The sequence below is a fragment of the Blennius ocellaris genome, assembly GCF_963422515.1.
Source record: "Blennius ocellaris genome assembly, chromosome: 7".
Lineage (NCBI taxonomy): Eukaryota > Metazoa > Chordata > Actinopteri > Blenniiformes > Blenniidae > Blennius > Blennius ocellaris.
The window spans coordinates 4,365,990-4,384,313 of NC_137656.1; the positions used below are offsets into that span (position 1 = coordinate 4,365,990).

The window sequence follows — 18,324 nt, forward strand, 5'->3', positions numbered from 1 at the left end:
TTTATATCTGAAATTATTCTTTAAACGTGAACTCACTGGCCACTGTAGGAAATGCCATAATAAAAATGTTAAAATGTGCAGATTATACATCCTCTTCATCAGTGAACAAGTACTGAATTACAAAACACAGTGAATATTATTTTAAATATACTGTTTGGAAAAAAAAGAATTCCCAAAAATGTCACTTTCCTGTGCACTGCTGAGTCTCTGTGGCGTCCAGACTGCTCTCTGTTACCAGTTTGGGGAGTTTTCTCTCGTCAGAAGTAACCAAGAGCTTCAACCGACATCGTGTTTAGTTTCATTAACCAGTAGTAGGAAAACAGAAAATCTTGAAGGAACAATATTTACATTTCCCAACTCAAAACACGATCTAAAACGATTGATAAAACCTGACTATCTGTAAGACATAGTTACTATACTCGGTTTTATTATGTTATATAGCTCGCCTTAGCTTGTACGTTCTTGTAATACCAATGGGCAACACTAGGTGGAGTGGTGTGTTGCTCTCGTCTAATCATCACTGAAGTTCATGCAAACCGCTGACTTATAGCAAACTTGGCCCATTGGACACTATTGTGACTCAAGACACCCTCTTGTGTTTCATTGAGATATTATCAGACTGAGGCTAGTTTATTAGCTCAATACATACATGCTTCCTGAATGTCTAAACATTATATAAAAACATTCATAAAATCTAACAAAACAAGTTGATACCATCTCGAAAACCAAAATGTATATCTTACATTAATTAACCGACGAACTGGCCTTAGCGGTAATATTCTTGTAATACCAATTTACACCACTAGGTGGAGTTGAGGATGAGGATCATTGACGGGTGACCTAAACTCAGAGGACAAACTGGACGCTACAGTGACTCACCACCGCCACCTAGTGCACAAACATGACATGACAAGTGACATCAAACGCAAAAAAAAAAGGAAAGAAAGAAAGAAAAATCCAACACGTTGAGATCATTCCAACAACAGCTGATTAAAAACTCAAGCCAACCTGCAGTGAACTAAAAGCAGTTCAACGAACAGCTTTTGTGGATCGTTTATTTCATATCTTGACTACGATGTTCAGTCTGGATCAAACTCCGTTAAGCCACTTAGGTAAAGTTGTTTGTGCAGCACAAGCAAATTACATGATATGCATTCCTAGTTAGAGTTTAAGTTTGGCTGAGGAAAGTCAGATGATTTATGTATCGCTGAACTGGTTTTTTTTCTACCCACAAAGAAACAACAACAAAAAAACAAACAAAAAAGACCAACATGCACACACCGTGATCATTAAAAAAGGAAAACGAATTTAAACAAGTAACAAAAGCTTCGAGGAGAAGGTGAAAGAGCGAAATAAACTTTTAAAAACTGCATCAAAGAGTGACAAAGGTCTGCACGTACAAATGTGCTGTTATTAATTAATTCACTTCAAACGTCTATTTTCATTATAATACAGTGAAATCTCTTGCGTCACTCCGACTCTACGAGAGGACGGAGAGGAAGCGTCGCGATGCGTTCAAAGTCAACGCGGCGTGTTTGTTCATAATAAGCGCTCCATCTAAAAACAAGAGGTAGAACTATAAAAACAGCATTTCCCTGCTACAGGAAAATGTTATTAGAGTAATCGGTTGATATATATATTTATGTATATATATATTAAAAAAAAATTCCGATATTTGTGTGTATTTATATAAAAACAGCAGGGCGGTCGCTCCGTGCGTGCAGCATTTCCTGTGCGGGGGGGGGGGTTGCATAGAGTTAGACGTGTTAGTGTTCGAGTCAAACTGACCGTTTTTTTGCCGTCGTGTGAAAAATACTAACAAAAGATGAAGGAGGAAAGAAATACTTAAAAAAAAAAATATTAAAGGAAACAAACAAACAAAAAAAAACAACGTTTTCTTTAGTGTATCAGTTTGTTTCAAACACACGTTCCCTTTGTTTAATTTTTTCGTCCGCCAGCGTTCAGTGAAGTTTAAAGTCAGTAGAAGGAGCGGCGGGCTGCCCGGCGGCGCTCCGCTCTTCTTACAGAGACGTCTCGGAGCCGCGGCTCTTCCAGTAGAAGGAGTTGTTGTCGTTGTCGTCGTCGTCGTCGTCGTCTGGGTCCATGTCTATTCTAATCTGAGGCACAGACTTCAGCGGACTCATCTCCGGGCTGAAACAAACAAAACAGGTAACCGAGTGACAACGGTTAGATTCCAACAGGAACTTGATGATTCTTCGATTTTTTGAATTGGATTTATTAGGTAGTATTAAAACCTGTGGTGAGGACGCCTGGTACACTCACGCTGGCATTTTAAACGTCAGACGAAAACACTAAAAAGACACTGGACCCCTGCTAGCTGAGCTGGACGCTTAAAGTTAAGTCGTATTTTAAACACTCAAAGTATCAAAGAGGCCACAGGAATTCTCCCATTGCGGTCAAGAAATAGAATAAATTACGACGCTACATCACTGCTAAACTCCATGTCGCTGTTCGGTTCATGCTGCATTCAGATGATAATCTGGATTTCTACAATTGATGAAACAACTGATGAAAATGGCCCCCCCAAGGTGGAACTTTTCAAAAATGCTCTGACTCAGTCTCCATGGAAACGGGAGGGGGGGGGGGGGGGTGCTGAGACGTCCGTGTGTGTGTGGTTTCATTACAAAAAAAAAAAGAAACAAACAACAGCACCCGCTAGTGGCCCGACATGCTCACGACATCGTTTTTCATGGTCCGTGCCGTTTCTGTGTAAACTCACATCGATTTCAAAAAGTTGCTGTCGGAATGCGAAATCGTTCTGAAACCAAAACGATGCGTTTTCACTTGAAATGTTGTGTAAATGGGGCCTAAACTACGCTAGTTTTTTGTTGTTATTTTGCTGGTTGTGAACGCTATCACACGATACTCTACACTGCCCCCACAGGTCATCAGTGGTATTACCGTTTGCTTCTTTTTTCAAAATGGACAGGAGGGAGTAGTTGAAGTGTGAGTCAGCTTGTTCTCAGCCAATTGAAACTTTATTGAAAACAGTCCAATAACAACATTAAACAACTAAACGAACCATTTTTCCTGTAAAATTGTCTGCGTCTGCTTTACCATCCATTTTTACTTGATCACATAACCGAAACCCAGTCGCCAGTCTGATCTCAAAAGGAAGTCTTGTAATTTCCCTGCTTGACATCCCGTCATCACACATTGTCCGAAACACTAATCCTCTTCCATGGCCGCGGCGTGGCCGGCGAGCAGAGTGTGACCCTGCACACGCCGTCATCCTGGACCCTGCCGCTACTCTCCATGGAAGGACATAATCCCTTCTTGGAAGTGTTTTCCCAAAGCTTGTTCTTGCCTTTTTTTTTTTTTTTTTTTTTTTAAAGAATGATTGTCTTCTCCAAAGCTCAAACAATCTGTGTATTCCTGACGCAATAAACAAAAAGCACTGATGGGACATGCTTATGTCAGCTGCTTGAATCAAACTTTTTCTCACAGCTCAGACAAAAATTTTTTAAATCAAGATTGTGGAAAACAAATGCAGGGGAAGTCATTGTGTTTCACAAAGCTCCAGATTATGAACTGCTCGTCTGGATGCATGAAAATAACACCGAGTGGAAACGTTTGCTCTGTAGTAGCGTTTAGCTTTTAAATGTCCTCAAATATGTAAATACAGACAATTCAGAAACTATATAGCCAATATATATTTAATTCTACTGATTTGTTTTCCTGCCCCGAAATCAATTTTCAAAACAATCTTAAAAACCAATGAAAACTTCAAGTTACCAATCACACTTTGACGCAAATGTGAAATCTAAAATTGCTGAGATGATACTTGAAATGTTAAATATATATTTTTGAAAAAAATTATGCGGCATTTTTTAAAACAAGGATTCGTAAAATTGTATGAAAAAAAATGGACAAATGAAGTCAAAATGTATTATTAGAACTATTGAGAATGCAGTTAAAACACCCAAATTATAAGTCATGTTTTACTTTAATTAATTGTAGTTTAATTTTAGTGCAGTACAAGTATCACACCGTGTATCTGCGCATCCCTACTTATGTTTCTTGAGAAGAAAAAGTAAAAAATACATTTAAAAAAAAAGCGTAGGTTTAAACAAAGTGGGAAACATTTATTCTATACGGGCACAGAAAAGCGGAAAGCCGACAATATTTGGACCGTAACATTTCTTTGACGGATTGGTAGTGAGGAGACAGTGAACCTGACATGTGATGTTTCCCATTGAAGAGAAATACAGTTTATCCACAGCTAAGCTAATTAGCAGAGGCGACCTTTAAAGTTCATAACGTTAGATCGTCAGTCCAGATTCTGACCTTTTAGGACCTTTCAAATTAAAAAAAAAAAAAAAGAGGAGAAGGAAAGCAGTGGCCATTTTATTTGGCCTCATCTTTCCTCCGGTGCCTCCACATATTCACAGTTTCCCTCACCTGGATAAGTAGTTGGCCTGGTAGTAGCGAAGCTGCTCAGCACGACGTGTGTCGCTCAAGGAATGAAGGGGACTTCTCTCCTGAAGAAAAAACAAACAAAAAATGTAATTAAACATGCAAGTTGCCGAGTTGATCTGCAGGTTTTAATCGCGAAAATGAGCACAGCAGCAGCAACGAGCCCAAAAGTCACTGACGTTTAATAACAATTCAGTTTTGGATTATTTGAGTTTTCTTTTTCTGAATTCTTCAATTCATGTTAAACCTTGTTTTTTTTTTTATTTAAATTGCTCAATCTCAATAAATCGGCTCGTAACATATACTGTTCATGTTAATTGTTTTCTAATGTTAATAAAGTTAAGATGACAAAGGAAAAACTGAAATGTAAACAAACAGAAAGGCTCCGTCAGTCACACATAGTCTTCGACGATTTATAAAATGGAGATTGTGTCTGTCGATAACTCGTTTAATAGAAGGAATAAGATCATATTCGTCTTCCCTCAGCACGCCTTTACTACAACACTGAAAAATAACAATACAAACTGTAAAACTGTATTATTTACTGACATATTAAATACATTATATGGAGTTAATGGTGTGCTGGATGGCGTCACCAAAAACTGACCATCAGTTCAGGCCAGAGTTCAATCGGGGCACATGATGAGCTTGTATTTGACTTTTTTAACACTTTACAAAGAAAATGTCGAATTTCTTTAAAATGGTAACTCAGGTTTTTGATATTTTAGTAAGAGTGGAGATATAAAACAGTGATGAAGCAGCGAAAGATTGTTAGACTAGTTTTGCACTAGGAGGCAATACCTTGATATTTTACTTATAGTTCACCTTCAGATGTTTGTTTTTTTTAAAGAGATGTACATTTTACCAAAAAAATACTTCACACAAACTCTTCTGTAATAATAACCTGCAAATGTGTTTCAAAATAGAAAAGAACGACCCAAACACAGAGAAGAACCACAGCTGGACACTGAACTGACGAGAAAAACAGTGATGAGGTCAAGCAGGCGAGAATTTTAAACAGAAAAGGCACAAAAAATGAAGAGAAAACGTTGATCTCATGCAGGTTTTAGTGAAAGAACCAGGCCTGGAGAGAAGAACACAGGCAGTAAAGCGGGTCGTTAATGTCACGCAGCGGTTAATGAAACTAGACGTCCTCAGAAGACGTCCTCAGAAGACGCTGCAGAGGAAGCAGAGACGGTTTGAGGCGAGCTGAAGAAGAAGGACGAAGAGGAGGATGAGGAGGAGGAGCGGCAGCGGTCTCCCTCCGAGTTTGAGCGTACTCACGGTCGGAGGCCTTATCACCTAAGAAGGGCTCCTGCTCCATCATGTCCATGGGGATTTTAATGCTGGGAACGTTCTCAGTGTAAGGATAGTCGGACTGTTGGAGAGAGAAAACACTTCCTGAGACCCGGCGCCTGCCGACGTTTTGGGAATCACAAGCGTTCGCTTCGCTAAACCCACAACTCTGCGGAGCAGTCGGGGGCCGCAATACCCAACTCCACCAGTTGGCGGCGACGATGAGCCTGTGAGCGCCGTGAGAACTGCCATTTTATACCGAAGAAGACTTAAAAGGTTTGTTGACTTAATTGGATTTTATTGTATGAAGCACAAAAGACGTGAAAGCATGACTACAAGTCACACCTTTTCACACAATAATGAAAACATCAACTAAGTCTTTTTGGTGTTTTTGAAATGTTCTGATTGTTATATAATCCTCATGATGAATGGCTTTTCCATTAATCTTCAGCTCAAACTACAAACTGACTAAAAAAACGGCTTTTATCATCTTATTTTCATGCTTCAAGTTAAGAAATTAAGGAATTTGGGTTACGATTAAAGTTTCAAACGCAATATTTCCCATAATAATGTTTAGGTTTTTTTTTTGTGCTTCAGTATTCTAATATCTTGTTTAAACTCTGCCATATTTTCATGACAAAGTTGAGGAAAGTTAGATTTTGTCATTAAGTGGTGACGATGGTCCAGAAAACAGCAGCTGAGGGAATTTAGAAAACATCCAACTCATCATCAAAAAAGGCTGATTTAGTTTCTTCTGGTCACTTTTTCTTGTTCACAGAGGGAATTTGTTTGCTGTTTTGTTTTTGTTTTTATAAAAGTGTGATACAACCAAGAGATCTTTGATGCCAAAAAAACCCAATTAGCCCGAGTTAGCATTTTAGCACTTATTGTTTTCTTATGTTGTGTTTAAAGATTATTGACAAAAGTTTCTACAAAACACTTCAAGTGAACTCTGGTTCACATAAGCTTGACAGCTTTTTCACAAACTATTAATTATCTTTGAATGTGAAGCTGTAGATTTTTAAAAGAGGCAATTTTTGAAACTATTACCTAAAGAGGATAAAGGAATTTGACGTCTTATTTGGAGGTTAAAAATCTGTCTTTACCAAACCTGTCGTTTTCAATTATGTGCTTTTACAAAGTGTTTCAGCTCAAAGTCTCCAACTTTAGAAGACGGTGAAATTAACGACACGGTTCAGTTTTGATAAGCCTTTTTTAACGAAACCATTCAAAACTCATTTTGAAAAACAAAGGCGATGCTAAAGTCAAGGTCATCGAACCGAAACCCTCTCTTTTTAGCCTTTTTGAACTGAAAATGAAAGAAATGAGCCGTCGGTGACCTGGTGGCTTCCCTTCTGCGGAACGTCAGGCTGTGAAGGAGAAAAACTGAGAGGAAAAAAAAAAAAAAGGGAACAACTAATCTGGTAAATGAATAAACAGTAGCTGCTTTTAAATGGTCACTTATTTGTTCAATCTGACGTGATTCTCTCAGGTTTAATATGAACGCTGAATAATCACTTACGTCCTCGGCGTCGCTGTCTATGCTGCCCCGCTTCTTCTTCTTCTTCTTCTCGTCCTCCTTCTTCTTCTTGTCCTTCTCCGGGATGACGTCGTCCAGGAAGCTCAGGTCGTGTTGGGAGAACATGTAGTCCATGGCTTTCCTCACGGCCACCAGAGCCAGGATCTGACGGACGGAGGAGGCGAGACGCCGTCACACACCGGTCTAAAGGTACGGCACGCTATCCGATTTGAACTCTTATTAAACGTGATCATTCAGTCGACTGAGCGGGAACATTATCAATCACTTCCCGGACTTACAGCTGTGCATTAAAAAAAAAACAGATTATTTGAATAATGCAAACTTTTCTCCATTGAGGCCACATTTACATGACAATGTTTTCAAATAAAAGCTGGTGCTGGCAGGGAAATTATTTTTTAAATCAGATTACTCGCAGGGTTGATGTGGATTTATTGTGATTAATCACAATTAGCACCTTTAACCGTTCATGCTCACAACAAAATGTGCCTCTTTTTTCAACAATATAATAAGATTTTATGTTACAGTCAAAGTAAAGATTTAAATAAACAAGATTTAAAGACTATATATATATACAATACCGTCCGCGACAGTAATTCTACCGAGACAAACCACCAGAAATACTTTTAGTCAAATTAATGATGGTGGATTAATTAATATGCGTTAACGCGTTCATTTTTTTTACAGCCCTCATAAAAATGCAAAACTTCAGTAGGGATATTAGAGTTTATTTATCTGACAATGGCGCTCAGAGTCACCGAAAATGCAACTTTTTGAAAACAGCTGCCAAAGTGGAACTTTTTGAAAGCACTATACCGCCGTCTCTGTTGAAACTGGGGAAAACACAACTTTTTTGAAACGCCGCCACTGCCCATGTGCACAACGGCCGTAGTCAGTATTCCATCTGCACATGCTCAGTAGGTGGACGATAACAATAATGGAGTTTCGTGACGCCCTTATTCTCCTGGGATTTGGACATTTTATTTTGCTGACAGTCGCCGTGTTAACAAACCAACTTGGTCGCCTGTTTGTAATGTCTTGTTCTCTCCATGTGGTTTCTAGTACAAAAACAAACAACAGCACCACCTCGTGAATAATATCTCATCCACTCCATTTTTACATAAACAGAACTGTCTGTTAACTGTGGCGGTGAAGTCCGTCTTTTAAAAATGGAGGCGTCTCACCATGACGGGGAAAACGATGGCGGCCACGGTGGACTTGAGGATCCAGAGCAGAGCCAGACAGACGACCTGGATGAAGGTGAAGAGGTGGACCTTCCTGAGGGGGACGTGGCGCAGGTAGACCAGGTCGGGCTGGTGCTTCGCCGGCATCAGCAGCAGTTTGATCCGGTCCATGAACTGCAGGCGGACACACACACACACACACACACACACACACACACACACACACACACACACACACACACACACACACACACACACACACACACACACACACACACACACACACACACACACACACACTGAGGAAACCTGCTTTCACACACGTCCACTGAGGGAGCTCTGCTGCCATAATGGAAATTATACAAGAGAAAAAAAAAAAGTGCACATTTACCTGGACTCCGTTGAGAGAAGCGACTCCCATGTAGAGGAAGACTCCGTACAGGACAGGCATCGGGATGAACTGGGGGGGGGGCAATTGATTCATGATTCATTAACGAAGCCAAAAAACAAAGAAAGAGAGAATCAATGTTTATTTTGGTTAGTTTAGTACGGAGCCCCCGAAGGGACATGGAGAAAATAAAAAAAAGAAGAGGAAAAAAATCTCGGGATCTCGCAAAACTTTATTGCTATATATGCACGTCGTGTATGGGATCGACTAAGTTTGTCCTTTCAGAGACACCGTACACCCCCAGAGTGCTTAGAGAGTTTTATTTTGAAATCGGCCTAAAATATAAAGACATTCAAGCAGTGCTTAGCGAAAGGACAGGCTTTTGCGAGATCTCGCAAAAGTTATTGCGAGATCCCGAGAAAGTTTTGCGAGATCTCAAGTTTTTTTTTTCCTCTTCTTCTTTTTTTTTTTTCTCCATGTCCCTTCGGGGGCTCCGTAGTTTAGGGTTGCGTATTGATGACTGGTATGAGAAAACCGATGAACAGTTTTCTGTTAGTTAAGTAAACAATCTCTCTTTGTTCGTTTAAGTTCCTTCTTGGAGTTAGTTGGTTTTTAAGGGGGAAGATTTCGATTATTGTTTCGTGAGTACATTTGAAAGCTAAATCTAGGAGAACAAAAGTGGTTGTTGAGTTCATCAAATCTTCCCTGCATTCTCCAGCTGGACGTGTCAAATCTTCACAGACCTTTTAAATTCACTTCACCAGAAATAAAGACATCATATTAGGAAAACAAAAAAAAAGTGTTTCCCCCTTACTTTAGATTTAAAAAAAAAGATATTTTCTCAAATATTACTGTAAGTAAGAAAGCCGAGGAAAACACACACTTTTGATTTTACAATACAATTCATATTATTGATTCTGTGAACTGATTTATTTAAAAAAAACAACAACAACAACACTGCAGCCTAAACACCGAACAACAAAAATACCCTTTCTACCTTTCCAGTTGTTGACCAGCAGTCATGAATATTTAATCTAACGCATCTGAACGTCACATTAACAATGTCAGGAATGCGCCACGAATGACGGGAATATACAAATATCATATTTGTAACGCATCGGGCCGTTGATGGATTACCTTCAACATTGGAGACATGAACACCGACAGTCCGGTGAGGATGAAGACAAAAACACCCGTGACCCTCTGCTCTCTGCAAAAACAAACAAACACAACAAGGAATTTCACTCCACGTCGAAGTACAGCATAAGAGGGACAGGAAATATATGTGGAGCAGCTTTGAATAACAGTTGCAGTTGTTCCCTCTTGTGGAGCGACTTGAGTTTGAGAACAAACTCCCGTGTTTTTCTAGGAAGTTGGAGTGTTACAGTCTGGAGCGAGACCTTGTTTGCTCAGCTTACAGCTGACCCATCAGGAGGTCGCCGAGGGCCTCAAGGTCCAGGGAAGCCAAACAAAATCTGAACAATCTGAATGTAGACATGAACGATCTATTAAAAGTTTTAAAAAAAGTTAAAAAAAAATATTTCTATATTAAGTAATTTGCCATCATTGACAATATTGCTTCAATCAATCAAGCAAAATGAAATTTTTTCAAATTTAAACTTAAAGAAAAAAAATAATCTAAAATGAAAAAAACAGTGAAAGCAGGAAACGGTAATACCACTTTGTGCCAAAAGATGGTGCGATGAGTCAGTCCATCGTTTAAAATCGAGGGAAAAAAAACACCTGAAGAGAGAAACTCGCATCTGATGCACAGTGTTTTTGCCACTTCAAAATTTCCAGAGCATAAGAGAGGCTTTGACTCATGGTTTTTTTTAACAGATTTATAGACATAGATAGATTGCTTTTGTCATTTTGACTTCCATCAAAATTTACGATGTCATGACACAGGAGAAATATTTGCAAAAATAGAAGAACAATAAACCTACAATTGCATGAAACTCAGCCAATAAAGAAATCTCACGACACGTTTCTGAGATTTGATGGAAGGCCTGTGTCGTTAACCTCTATATCTAAAAAAGCCAACAGTTATCCAACGTGTGTATTTTTTGTAAACACAATAAACCCGAAACAGCCTCAGTTTCTTAACCGAGCTGCTCCTCATGGCATATTGGATCAAATGATTTGTTCTTGACACTTTTGGGAAAATATGTCCAGAGATCCTCAAAGCAAACCTTGAATCTCATGTTGTACATTTGTTGGTAGTAAATCTGATTTCTCATAGATCAGCTGTACTCTTTCCACCTGCGCTGTTTGTTGTTGTTTTTTTTAAGAGCATGATGCGCTTTGATTCCACACAAATATTGTAGACTGTTTTACCCAGGTTACACACTTCTACTATCTCACCTCAGAATATTATAGACAACGAGAGTCTGTATGTGTATTTTGACGGGGAAAAAAAGAAGCTCACTTTACAGTTGTCTTTCTTACCTTACGCCTAGAAACTTGGGCTGCTCTCCGGGGGCCGAAGTTTCCGTTTCCATCTTCAGACTGTCGATGTGGGCGATGGAGATGACGGTGGCGGCGACGTACCACGGCAGGCCCATGAAGGAGCAGATTATGAGCAGGACGGCCACCAAGAACAGGTCCAGATGGTAGCCTGCCCCTTTCTGATCCGGACAACAAGCACAAGGTCAGTCTGTTTCTCAGTGTGCAGAGCACAGCTGCAAATACAGGAAAACATGGAAACACCCCCCCCCCCCAAAAGCAGCTTTTAGTCTTTGTATGAAAATTCTGCAATCGGGCCGAAATCAAAGAAATGGTTGCTCAACTTCGGCCGCGGCTGCAAGAAGTTTCCTTTGAATCGACACATGTGCAGCCACCGTGTTGAAACATCTCTCACTCCCGTGAGAAGAACGATATTTTACAACAGTGTGAAGGCAGACCTTGTCCTGTACACACTGCAATTTGTTGTAGGATATACATGAAAATCCTCCTGTCGTATAAATCAGTTGGGAGAAACCCCTCACTCATGTTCAATAAAACTTCGAATAGAACATTTTACTTGTAGCTCAACATCCACATTTTTTTTTTTTACCCACGAAGGGTTTTTTCTTTTTTTTTTCTTCGTCTTCTTCTTTACCTTTAGTTTGTGCTCCTTTCTGTTGACGATCACTGCGGTGATCTGTTGGTCCATGAAGACCAGAATAGTGACCAGGAGGGCGGGGAGAGCCGACGCCAGGTACACCCACCAGGGGTTTCCACCGAAGGGGGGTACAAACCAACCCCGGTGAGGACTTGTTGGCTACGAGGAAAACAAGATATTTTAGAAACCATTTCAACTGCAAATGATTTACTCGGGGGGGTTTAACTTCTACAAAAATGCCAAAATACTCTGACAATTAATGAAAAGTCCCCGAAACACAATGATTAATGGGTGTTTAGTCACATTTGAAAGACGCTAACAACAAACTGGCTAACCATGCTACAACGTGTGTTGTAATTCCATTTTTTTTCCACAAGATGGTGTATTGAGCCATTTGGAGGGGGTCACACGACAACCGAATCAAATGAAGTTTTCTTGTTTTAATTCAAACACACAATTATAAAAATGAGTTTATTCTATGTTTGATGGAACATGTTATGAAAATAAAAGTGCCTATCATGCAAAACCAGAAGAGCGATGTGTTTTGTTTTGGTTTTTTTTTAACTGTTATTATTGGTGCAATGTGGTTCCGAGCTCTGTGAAGCTCACATTTGTGTATGCAGAATGGATTTCTCCAATAAGACGGGGATCAAACTAACAATTTACGATTGGAGGGCAACTAAGATTAACTTCTCTGGCAACTCTACATGGAGCATCATAGTGAATAATTATATCGTTATTGCTAATACAAACTGAACTATTGCCATCTTACGAGTTCTTTATACGTTCCATTGTGATTTTTATTGTGCAGCAGGTTGAGACGCACCTTGAATTCACTTGGCACGATGAGTTTCGGAGTTTCGACTCCGACGAGCATATCGACTCCACAGAAGATGAGGATGGCCAGGATGATGGCGAAGTCACTGATGAGTTTCCTCACCTGGGCAAAAGGAGACGGTCGGTGTTGACTGGCTGCTCCATGAACCGGAATACATTTCTTTATATGTCAGTGAGGCTGGCGCCAAATTACAGGCCTTTGGTGCTACATGTCAGCATTAATGGATTTTCGCTAAACGTGAGTCTAACATGGCACTGTTTAGGAAAAATATGTATTTCTGGGCTGTTTTTTTTTTGTTTTTTTAAAAGGCAGTAATCAAGCGTCTACCCAATTGTCCACCAAATAAGACGAAGACACTGAAAAGTTGTTCAACTCTGGACACGCCCAACAATGGTCGTACGACACTCACGGTGGTGGGGAAGAACGGGCTCGTCTTGAACTTCTTCAGACACATGGAACAGGTGTAGGTGCCGAAGAAGAGGATGAAGGACATGAGCGTGATGTCGGGGACAAAGTCGCAGGCCTTCCCCACCAACTCCCCTTTGTACTTCAAGCACTCCGCCCTTGTCAGGGACGACCACGTGGCGTTCATCGGCTGCAAAACGAGACCCAGAGCTCAACCACGATTCTTTTTTAACCAAAAATAAGTGTCACCTGATGGGCAATGTGGTTTTCAAATGTTGTCTTTGCTCAACTTTCACATGTAAATTGAGATCCGGATGAATTTGACGTTTTCAGTACGGCTGATAATGTTGATTTCGGACAGAGTATGCAGACGCTCACCAGAATTGTGTTGTTCCAGTACCAGACTGAAGTGTCTTCTAGTAGATCAACCGTTGTCTCCGTGTTGTTTTCTGGAGAAAAAAAACCCAATGAAAACTGAAAAATACAAGCAATCACAATTCCTTTCCGCATAATATATTTTGTGATATTATTGTACAACCTTATTGGAAACTAGTAAGTTGAAAGAAACTCTAGGAGAAGCAGGCTGAGGGCCGCCTGGACAATACGGTGACACATCGCTCAACCCAACACACGATATTGGTCTTACTTATTTTAAACACGCTGTAAAATTTAGCTGCAGTTGAATAAATATTGCATGCACTGTATTTCCAAGATTCATAAGAAGAATCTTATATATCAAAATATACCAGTACATACTATCCGAGTCCACTAGATGTCACTGTATGACAGACGAATGCTGCTAAAGCACCACAGAAAAACTGAATACCACTCTATTTGGTATATACGGTATTTACGTTTTTTTATCGGGTTTTCAAAAATGTATCTTTTCTATAGATTAACATAACATTTGAAAGCTTTTCCAGGACTTCTGATTGTAAGAAACCTCGGCCGCTGGACCGACTGGCTGTCTTCCTATTTTATAGTGGACAGCCTGCAGTGCATGTTGGGGTTGCAGTGTGCAAAACACATTTGTCCAAGTGTCTGCGCATCAGAGGGAGACGTCGTTCTTCTCATCAGCGGGGGATTACCATTAAGTCACAGCTGAACCTCTTCATCTCCCTTCTTTTCTTCAGACACACTGTGAGATAGTGAGGTCGAAAGTGCACGGCTGCATTGGTTCTTTTTTTTTTTTTTTTGCCTTCTGTGACGCGACAAAATCGCCTAAAACTCAGCAGCTTATGAAGCCCTAATACTCCTTCAATCCAAACAGGAAATTCAACCTGCAGATTTAATGCAGAAACCTAGACTTCGCCTTAACCCTCATATTACTCTCCTGTCATTAAACATAGGATTTGGAGTGCATACTTCTCCAAACCATTGTCCCATAAACCATATCTGGAAAATTCTAAATCTACAAGAAAATGACTTTATTTTTAACTAAAACAAAGACACTGTATATTTAAGCATTTGACTTTTTCTCTCTTTTAAAACACCCCATACGGACGATGTGACCTGTAAAACATGTGATTCTCAACAAATGCGTCACTCCGTAACAGTAGGTGGCAATGATGACTTGTAATACGAGTTGACATCTGAGATTTTAAACACCATAGAAGAAGAACATCAGTTTGTTGAACATGGCTATACACAGAAAATGAAATATTTTATTATATTATCGACAGCAAAATGTTTTGGACGTATTGTGAAAACGACCGTATCGCCACTTGTTTTATCTGCTTGCCTGGTCAAGAAACTTACGTCTAAAATGATACCGCCACATACCAACTGTGACCAATAGATGTCACTGTATGACAACAGAAAGCTGCTGATGTATCACCAAAAAAACATTCTATCTGTTACTACATTTAACCAACGGAGCAAGAAAATAGAACCTGGAGGAACAAATCCACAGATGGTTCTGGAAGAGCAGTTGCTTATAAACAAGTGGGACATGTGTTGTTGTTGTTTTTTTTCCATCTAATGACACGTTTTTTGACAGATCCGCTTTTCAATGAAGTGTGAGTCATAATCCACGGAATACGGTACATCTCAATTTCATTTCATGTTAGTGCATGGCAATACAGTCGAGTCTGTCCAAAGAGCCTGATGTTATTAAAGCGGCGAGTTTTAAAAAGGTATAAAAGGGAATATTTTCCCCTCTACATCCCCATTTGCCGGGCACTTTGTCATACTGAGTGTTGGGAGTAATAAGATGATCGTTATTATCCATTATTTTGGGTACAAACTGCAACATTTGGGTTGTTGATTCGTCTAACTGATATAACGGCTGTTTAATACTCAAATCCTCCCTCCCAGCTGATAACAGGAAGTCAACACCTGACACATGGAAGCTCTACATCGGAAGTGAAACGCAAGGTATCCCGCAGCAACGTCTCACCTAAGACAGCCGGCGCCATACAGAGGCATTCGTACTGCGTCACGTACTCCATCTTGAAGTCGGCGTTGATGGGATAGTGGTGGGCGAGTTTCAGCATCTTCTTGAAGGCGTCGTAGATGAAGATGAAGCTGATGAGGCATGAGAAGCCCTCCTCCGTGAAGCGAGTGAAGTACTGCACCAGGAAGCTGGCGTCCGTGGCCACGAGCACCAGGCAGAAGAAGGCCGACCACAGGCCGATCCACAGACGGAACTCCAGGTAGTCGAAGTCATTATCTCTGAACCAGGGAAAGAAATACAAACACCAGTCTCAGTAAATAGATAAAACACGCAGGATTTTGTTGTGTTGCATGGAATTGCGTTCATGACTTTTCCTAGAACTTCCAAGACCTTGATGCAAATATTTTTCAAAATACTAAACGATCTGCACCTTCAGGAAATTAATAATCGTTTAAGTTTGTGAGGGAACCAGCTTGTTTTTCGAGGTGTTTATAAATCATGAATTTGATGAAGGGGTGCAGTAAAGTTGTGTATTCATGAGAAAGTGGGAAAACGTGTCCAATCACTGTCAAATGAAGACCCAAGATGAATTTGGTTGCATTCTCATACAAGTGTTTTTTTTGTTTTTCCAATTACATAGACGATCTGTGAAGACAAAACAGCACTGCGGTCATTCACAAAACTGTAGCCGCCCCCAACGTTTCTGAAGCAAAACTGCTCAGACAATGTAGTTTCCAATCCAGCATTAACATTTAAATAAACAGGAGATCTGCCACCAGTTGGAAAACAAATCCGAATATGCTGAAATATGCAAAAAATGAAAAAAAAAAAAAAGCGAGATACAAAAAACCCCTTTAAATTTAAGGAGCCAAATATAATCTAATGCAGCAAAGCACACCAGCGGTGTCAATAGGTCTTTATTGTCTGTACACACCCAGTGCGTTTACCCCACCCCAAAATGGATATGGGCGATTGAACAGGGTACCGATCGGAGGATCTGACATCGTCTCGACTCTAAGCTGCACCTGCTGAAGTTGAAGAGCAGCCTTTCAAACACCAGAACCGGCCCAGTGCTGCTCAGGATGGTGAGCGGCTGGCCCGCCAGGAGGCAGAAAGCCGCCCCGGTGATGGCGGTGCCCAGGAAACTCTCCAGCACACCCTGCACAAGGCAGAAAGGAAACGGTGAGGCAGCGGGGTCACCGCACGAGGCAGCAGACGTCGGGACGGACCCTCCGAGGTCTCACCTGCATGTTTTCCGTGGCGTCCCCCAGCAGACCGCCGAAGGTGATGGCGTTCGTCACGGTTCCCAGGTAGATGAAGAGAATGGCCGACAGGGCCTGGATGTGAAACGCGTCGGTGAAGTCGCTGACGAAGAAAGGCGCTTTCCTCTTGATGTCGAGGATGAGGCCACCGCAGAACCTGGGGGCAGACGCACAGGAGCGGAAGAGCTGGCGTCATCGGCGTACAGCAGAAACAGCGAGTTAAACGGGAAGGTTCCGGATGAAGATCAGAAAATATACGCCACACTGAAAAAAAAGGAAAATTGTGAAACCAACTTAATTGAATTGTTTCAATTGGTAACATCTAAATGAATCGAGTTTTCAGACTTAAGTTGATGAATTAGATTAAGTTTGGAAAAAGGTGATTCATTTAGATTTTACCGATTGAACCAAGGGGCCAAATATTTCCAACCATTTTCCTTTTTTCAGTGTAAATGTTCCAACGGTCTGTAACAGATTTGTTGAATATTTGCGTTAAAGATCAAAACTCACAATAAGCTCTGTAAAACAAGTGCGCATGTAAGGCAATGTGATGATTAAATAATTATTAAATAATTAATTATTACCTGAATATCTTGGGGAAACAATATTGTGTTTTTTTGGACTACGAGTGACACTTTTGTTTTTTGGATGCTTATATTTGGAAAAATGTAAACAAATATGAATTTGTCTGCATTTCAAACAGTATAGTCAGTAATACTTATACTAAAAATAGCTTCTTGATTTGAATGTGATTAAACAACATAATATCACCATTTCTACCATATTCTCTGGACTATACATTACACTTTTTTTAAGACGCTTGTTTGGTCGTACAGCTGAAATATACCGACGCATACCAAAGGCGCAGATCCACTGGGTGATAGCTGATAGTCCCTGTATAGTAAGAATTCTGTGACTTTTATATAATGGGCGGCTATTCATGTAATTTGTTGAGCCTCGGGCAAAACCAAAAAAAATGGCACTCATGGTACCTACAATCTGGAGCCACTAGATGTCACTGTGAGACAACAGGCCAAGAAAATGTCACCAAGAAGAAAAAGCACAATTCAAATTTGGAAATGTATGCTGTAATGCAAGAATATAAATGTTTACATATAAATTCTTTGTTGAGTTTTCACAGGTTACTGCTGAGTGAAAAAACTAAGTGGAATGTGTGAAATAAATTGCTCTTGATGTGTTTAACAGAATGAGCTGGACAGATTAATAATAATTAAAATGAAGTTAACTCTAGTATATGTTTGGTGGGAAAATAAAGTGTGACTCGTGCCCCCCCTCCCCTCTTCCTTTAGTCCAAGAATAAAGACGACACTAGTGATTCCCATCTCTGTTGTTGATGTTGTACCTGCCGGTCTTCTTCAGCTCGTCCCCGACAGCGTGACCCCCTCCTCCTCCGTGACCTCCGTCATGCGGCATGTCTCCGTTCATCTGAGCGTCTCCTCCCGCGTACATGTTTTTCCT

General features: G+C 40.4%; 1 protein-coding gene across 2 annotated transcripts in view; it reads right to left on the minus strand.

The window, feature by feature from the left end:
* Nucleotides 1-2,021: 2,021 nt before the first annotated feature.
* The window catches only part of slc4a4a (solute carrier family 4 member 4a), a gene marked incomplete at both ends in the record, with an annotated part of 58,587 nt that continues 42,284 nt past the window's right edge, over nucleotides 2,022-18,324 (minus strand). Inside the window, 14 exons of one of the 2 annotated variants that reach the window (XM_080499466.1) lie at nucleotides 2,022-2,151; nucleotides 4,423-4,502; nucleotides 7,256-7,417; nucleotides 8,455-8,628; nucleotides 8,846-8,914; nucleotides 9,980-10,052; nucleotides 11,291-11,469; nucleotides 11,943-12,104; nucleotides 12,772-12,885; nucleotides 13,193-13,378; nucleotides 15,546-15,861; nucleotides 16,609-16,742; nucleotides 16,828-17,002; nucleotides 18,209-18,322. In XM_080499466.1, coding sequence (XP_080355592.1) covers nucleotides 2,022-2,151; nucleotides 4,423-4,502; nucleotides 7,256-7,417; nucleotides 8,455-8,628; nucleotides 8,846-8,914; nucleotides 9,980-10,052; nucleotides 11,291-11,469; nucleotides 11,943-12,104; nucleotides 12,772-12,885; nucleotides 13,193-13,378; nucleotides 15,546-15,861; nucleotides 16,609-16,742; nucleotides 16,828-17,002; nucleotides 18,209-18,322 — 2,068 coding nt within the window. Of the gene's footprint in view, nucleotides 2,152-4,422; nucleotides 4,503-5,721; nucleotides 5,816-7,255; nucleotides 7,418-8,454; nucleotides 8,629-8,845; nucleotides 8,915-9,979; nucleotides 10,053-11,290; nucleotides 11,470-11,942; nucleotides 12,105-12,771; nucleotides 12,886-13,192; nucleotides 13,379-15,545; nucleotides 15,862-16,608; nucleotides 16,743-16,827; nucleotides 17,003-18,208; nucleotides 18,323-18,324 lie in introns of those variants that run through there. The other variant, XM_080499467.1, reaches the window with a different exon arrangement.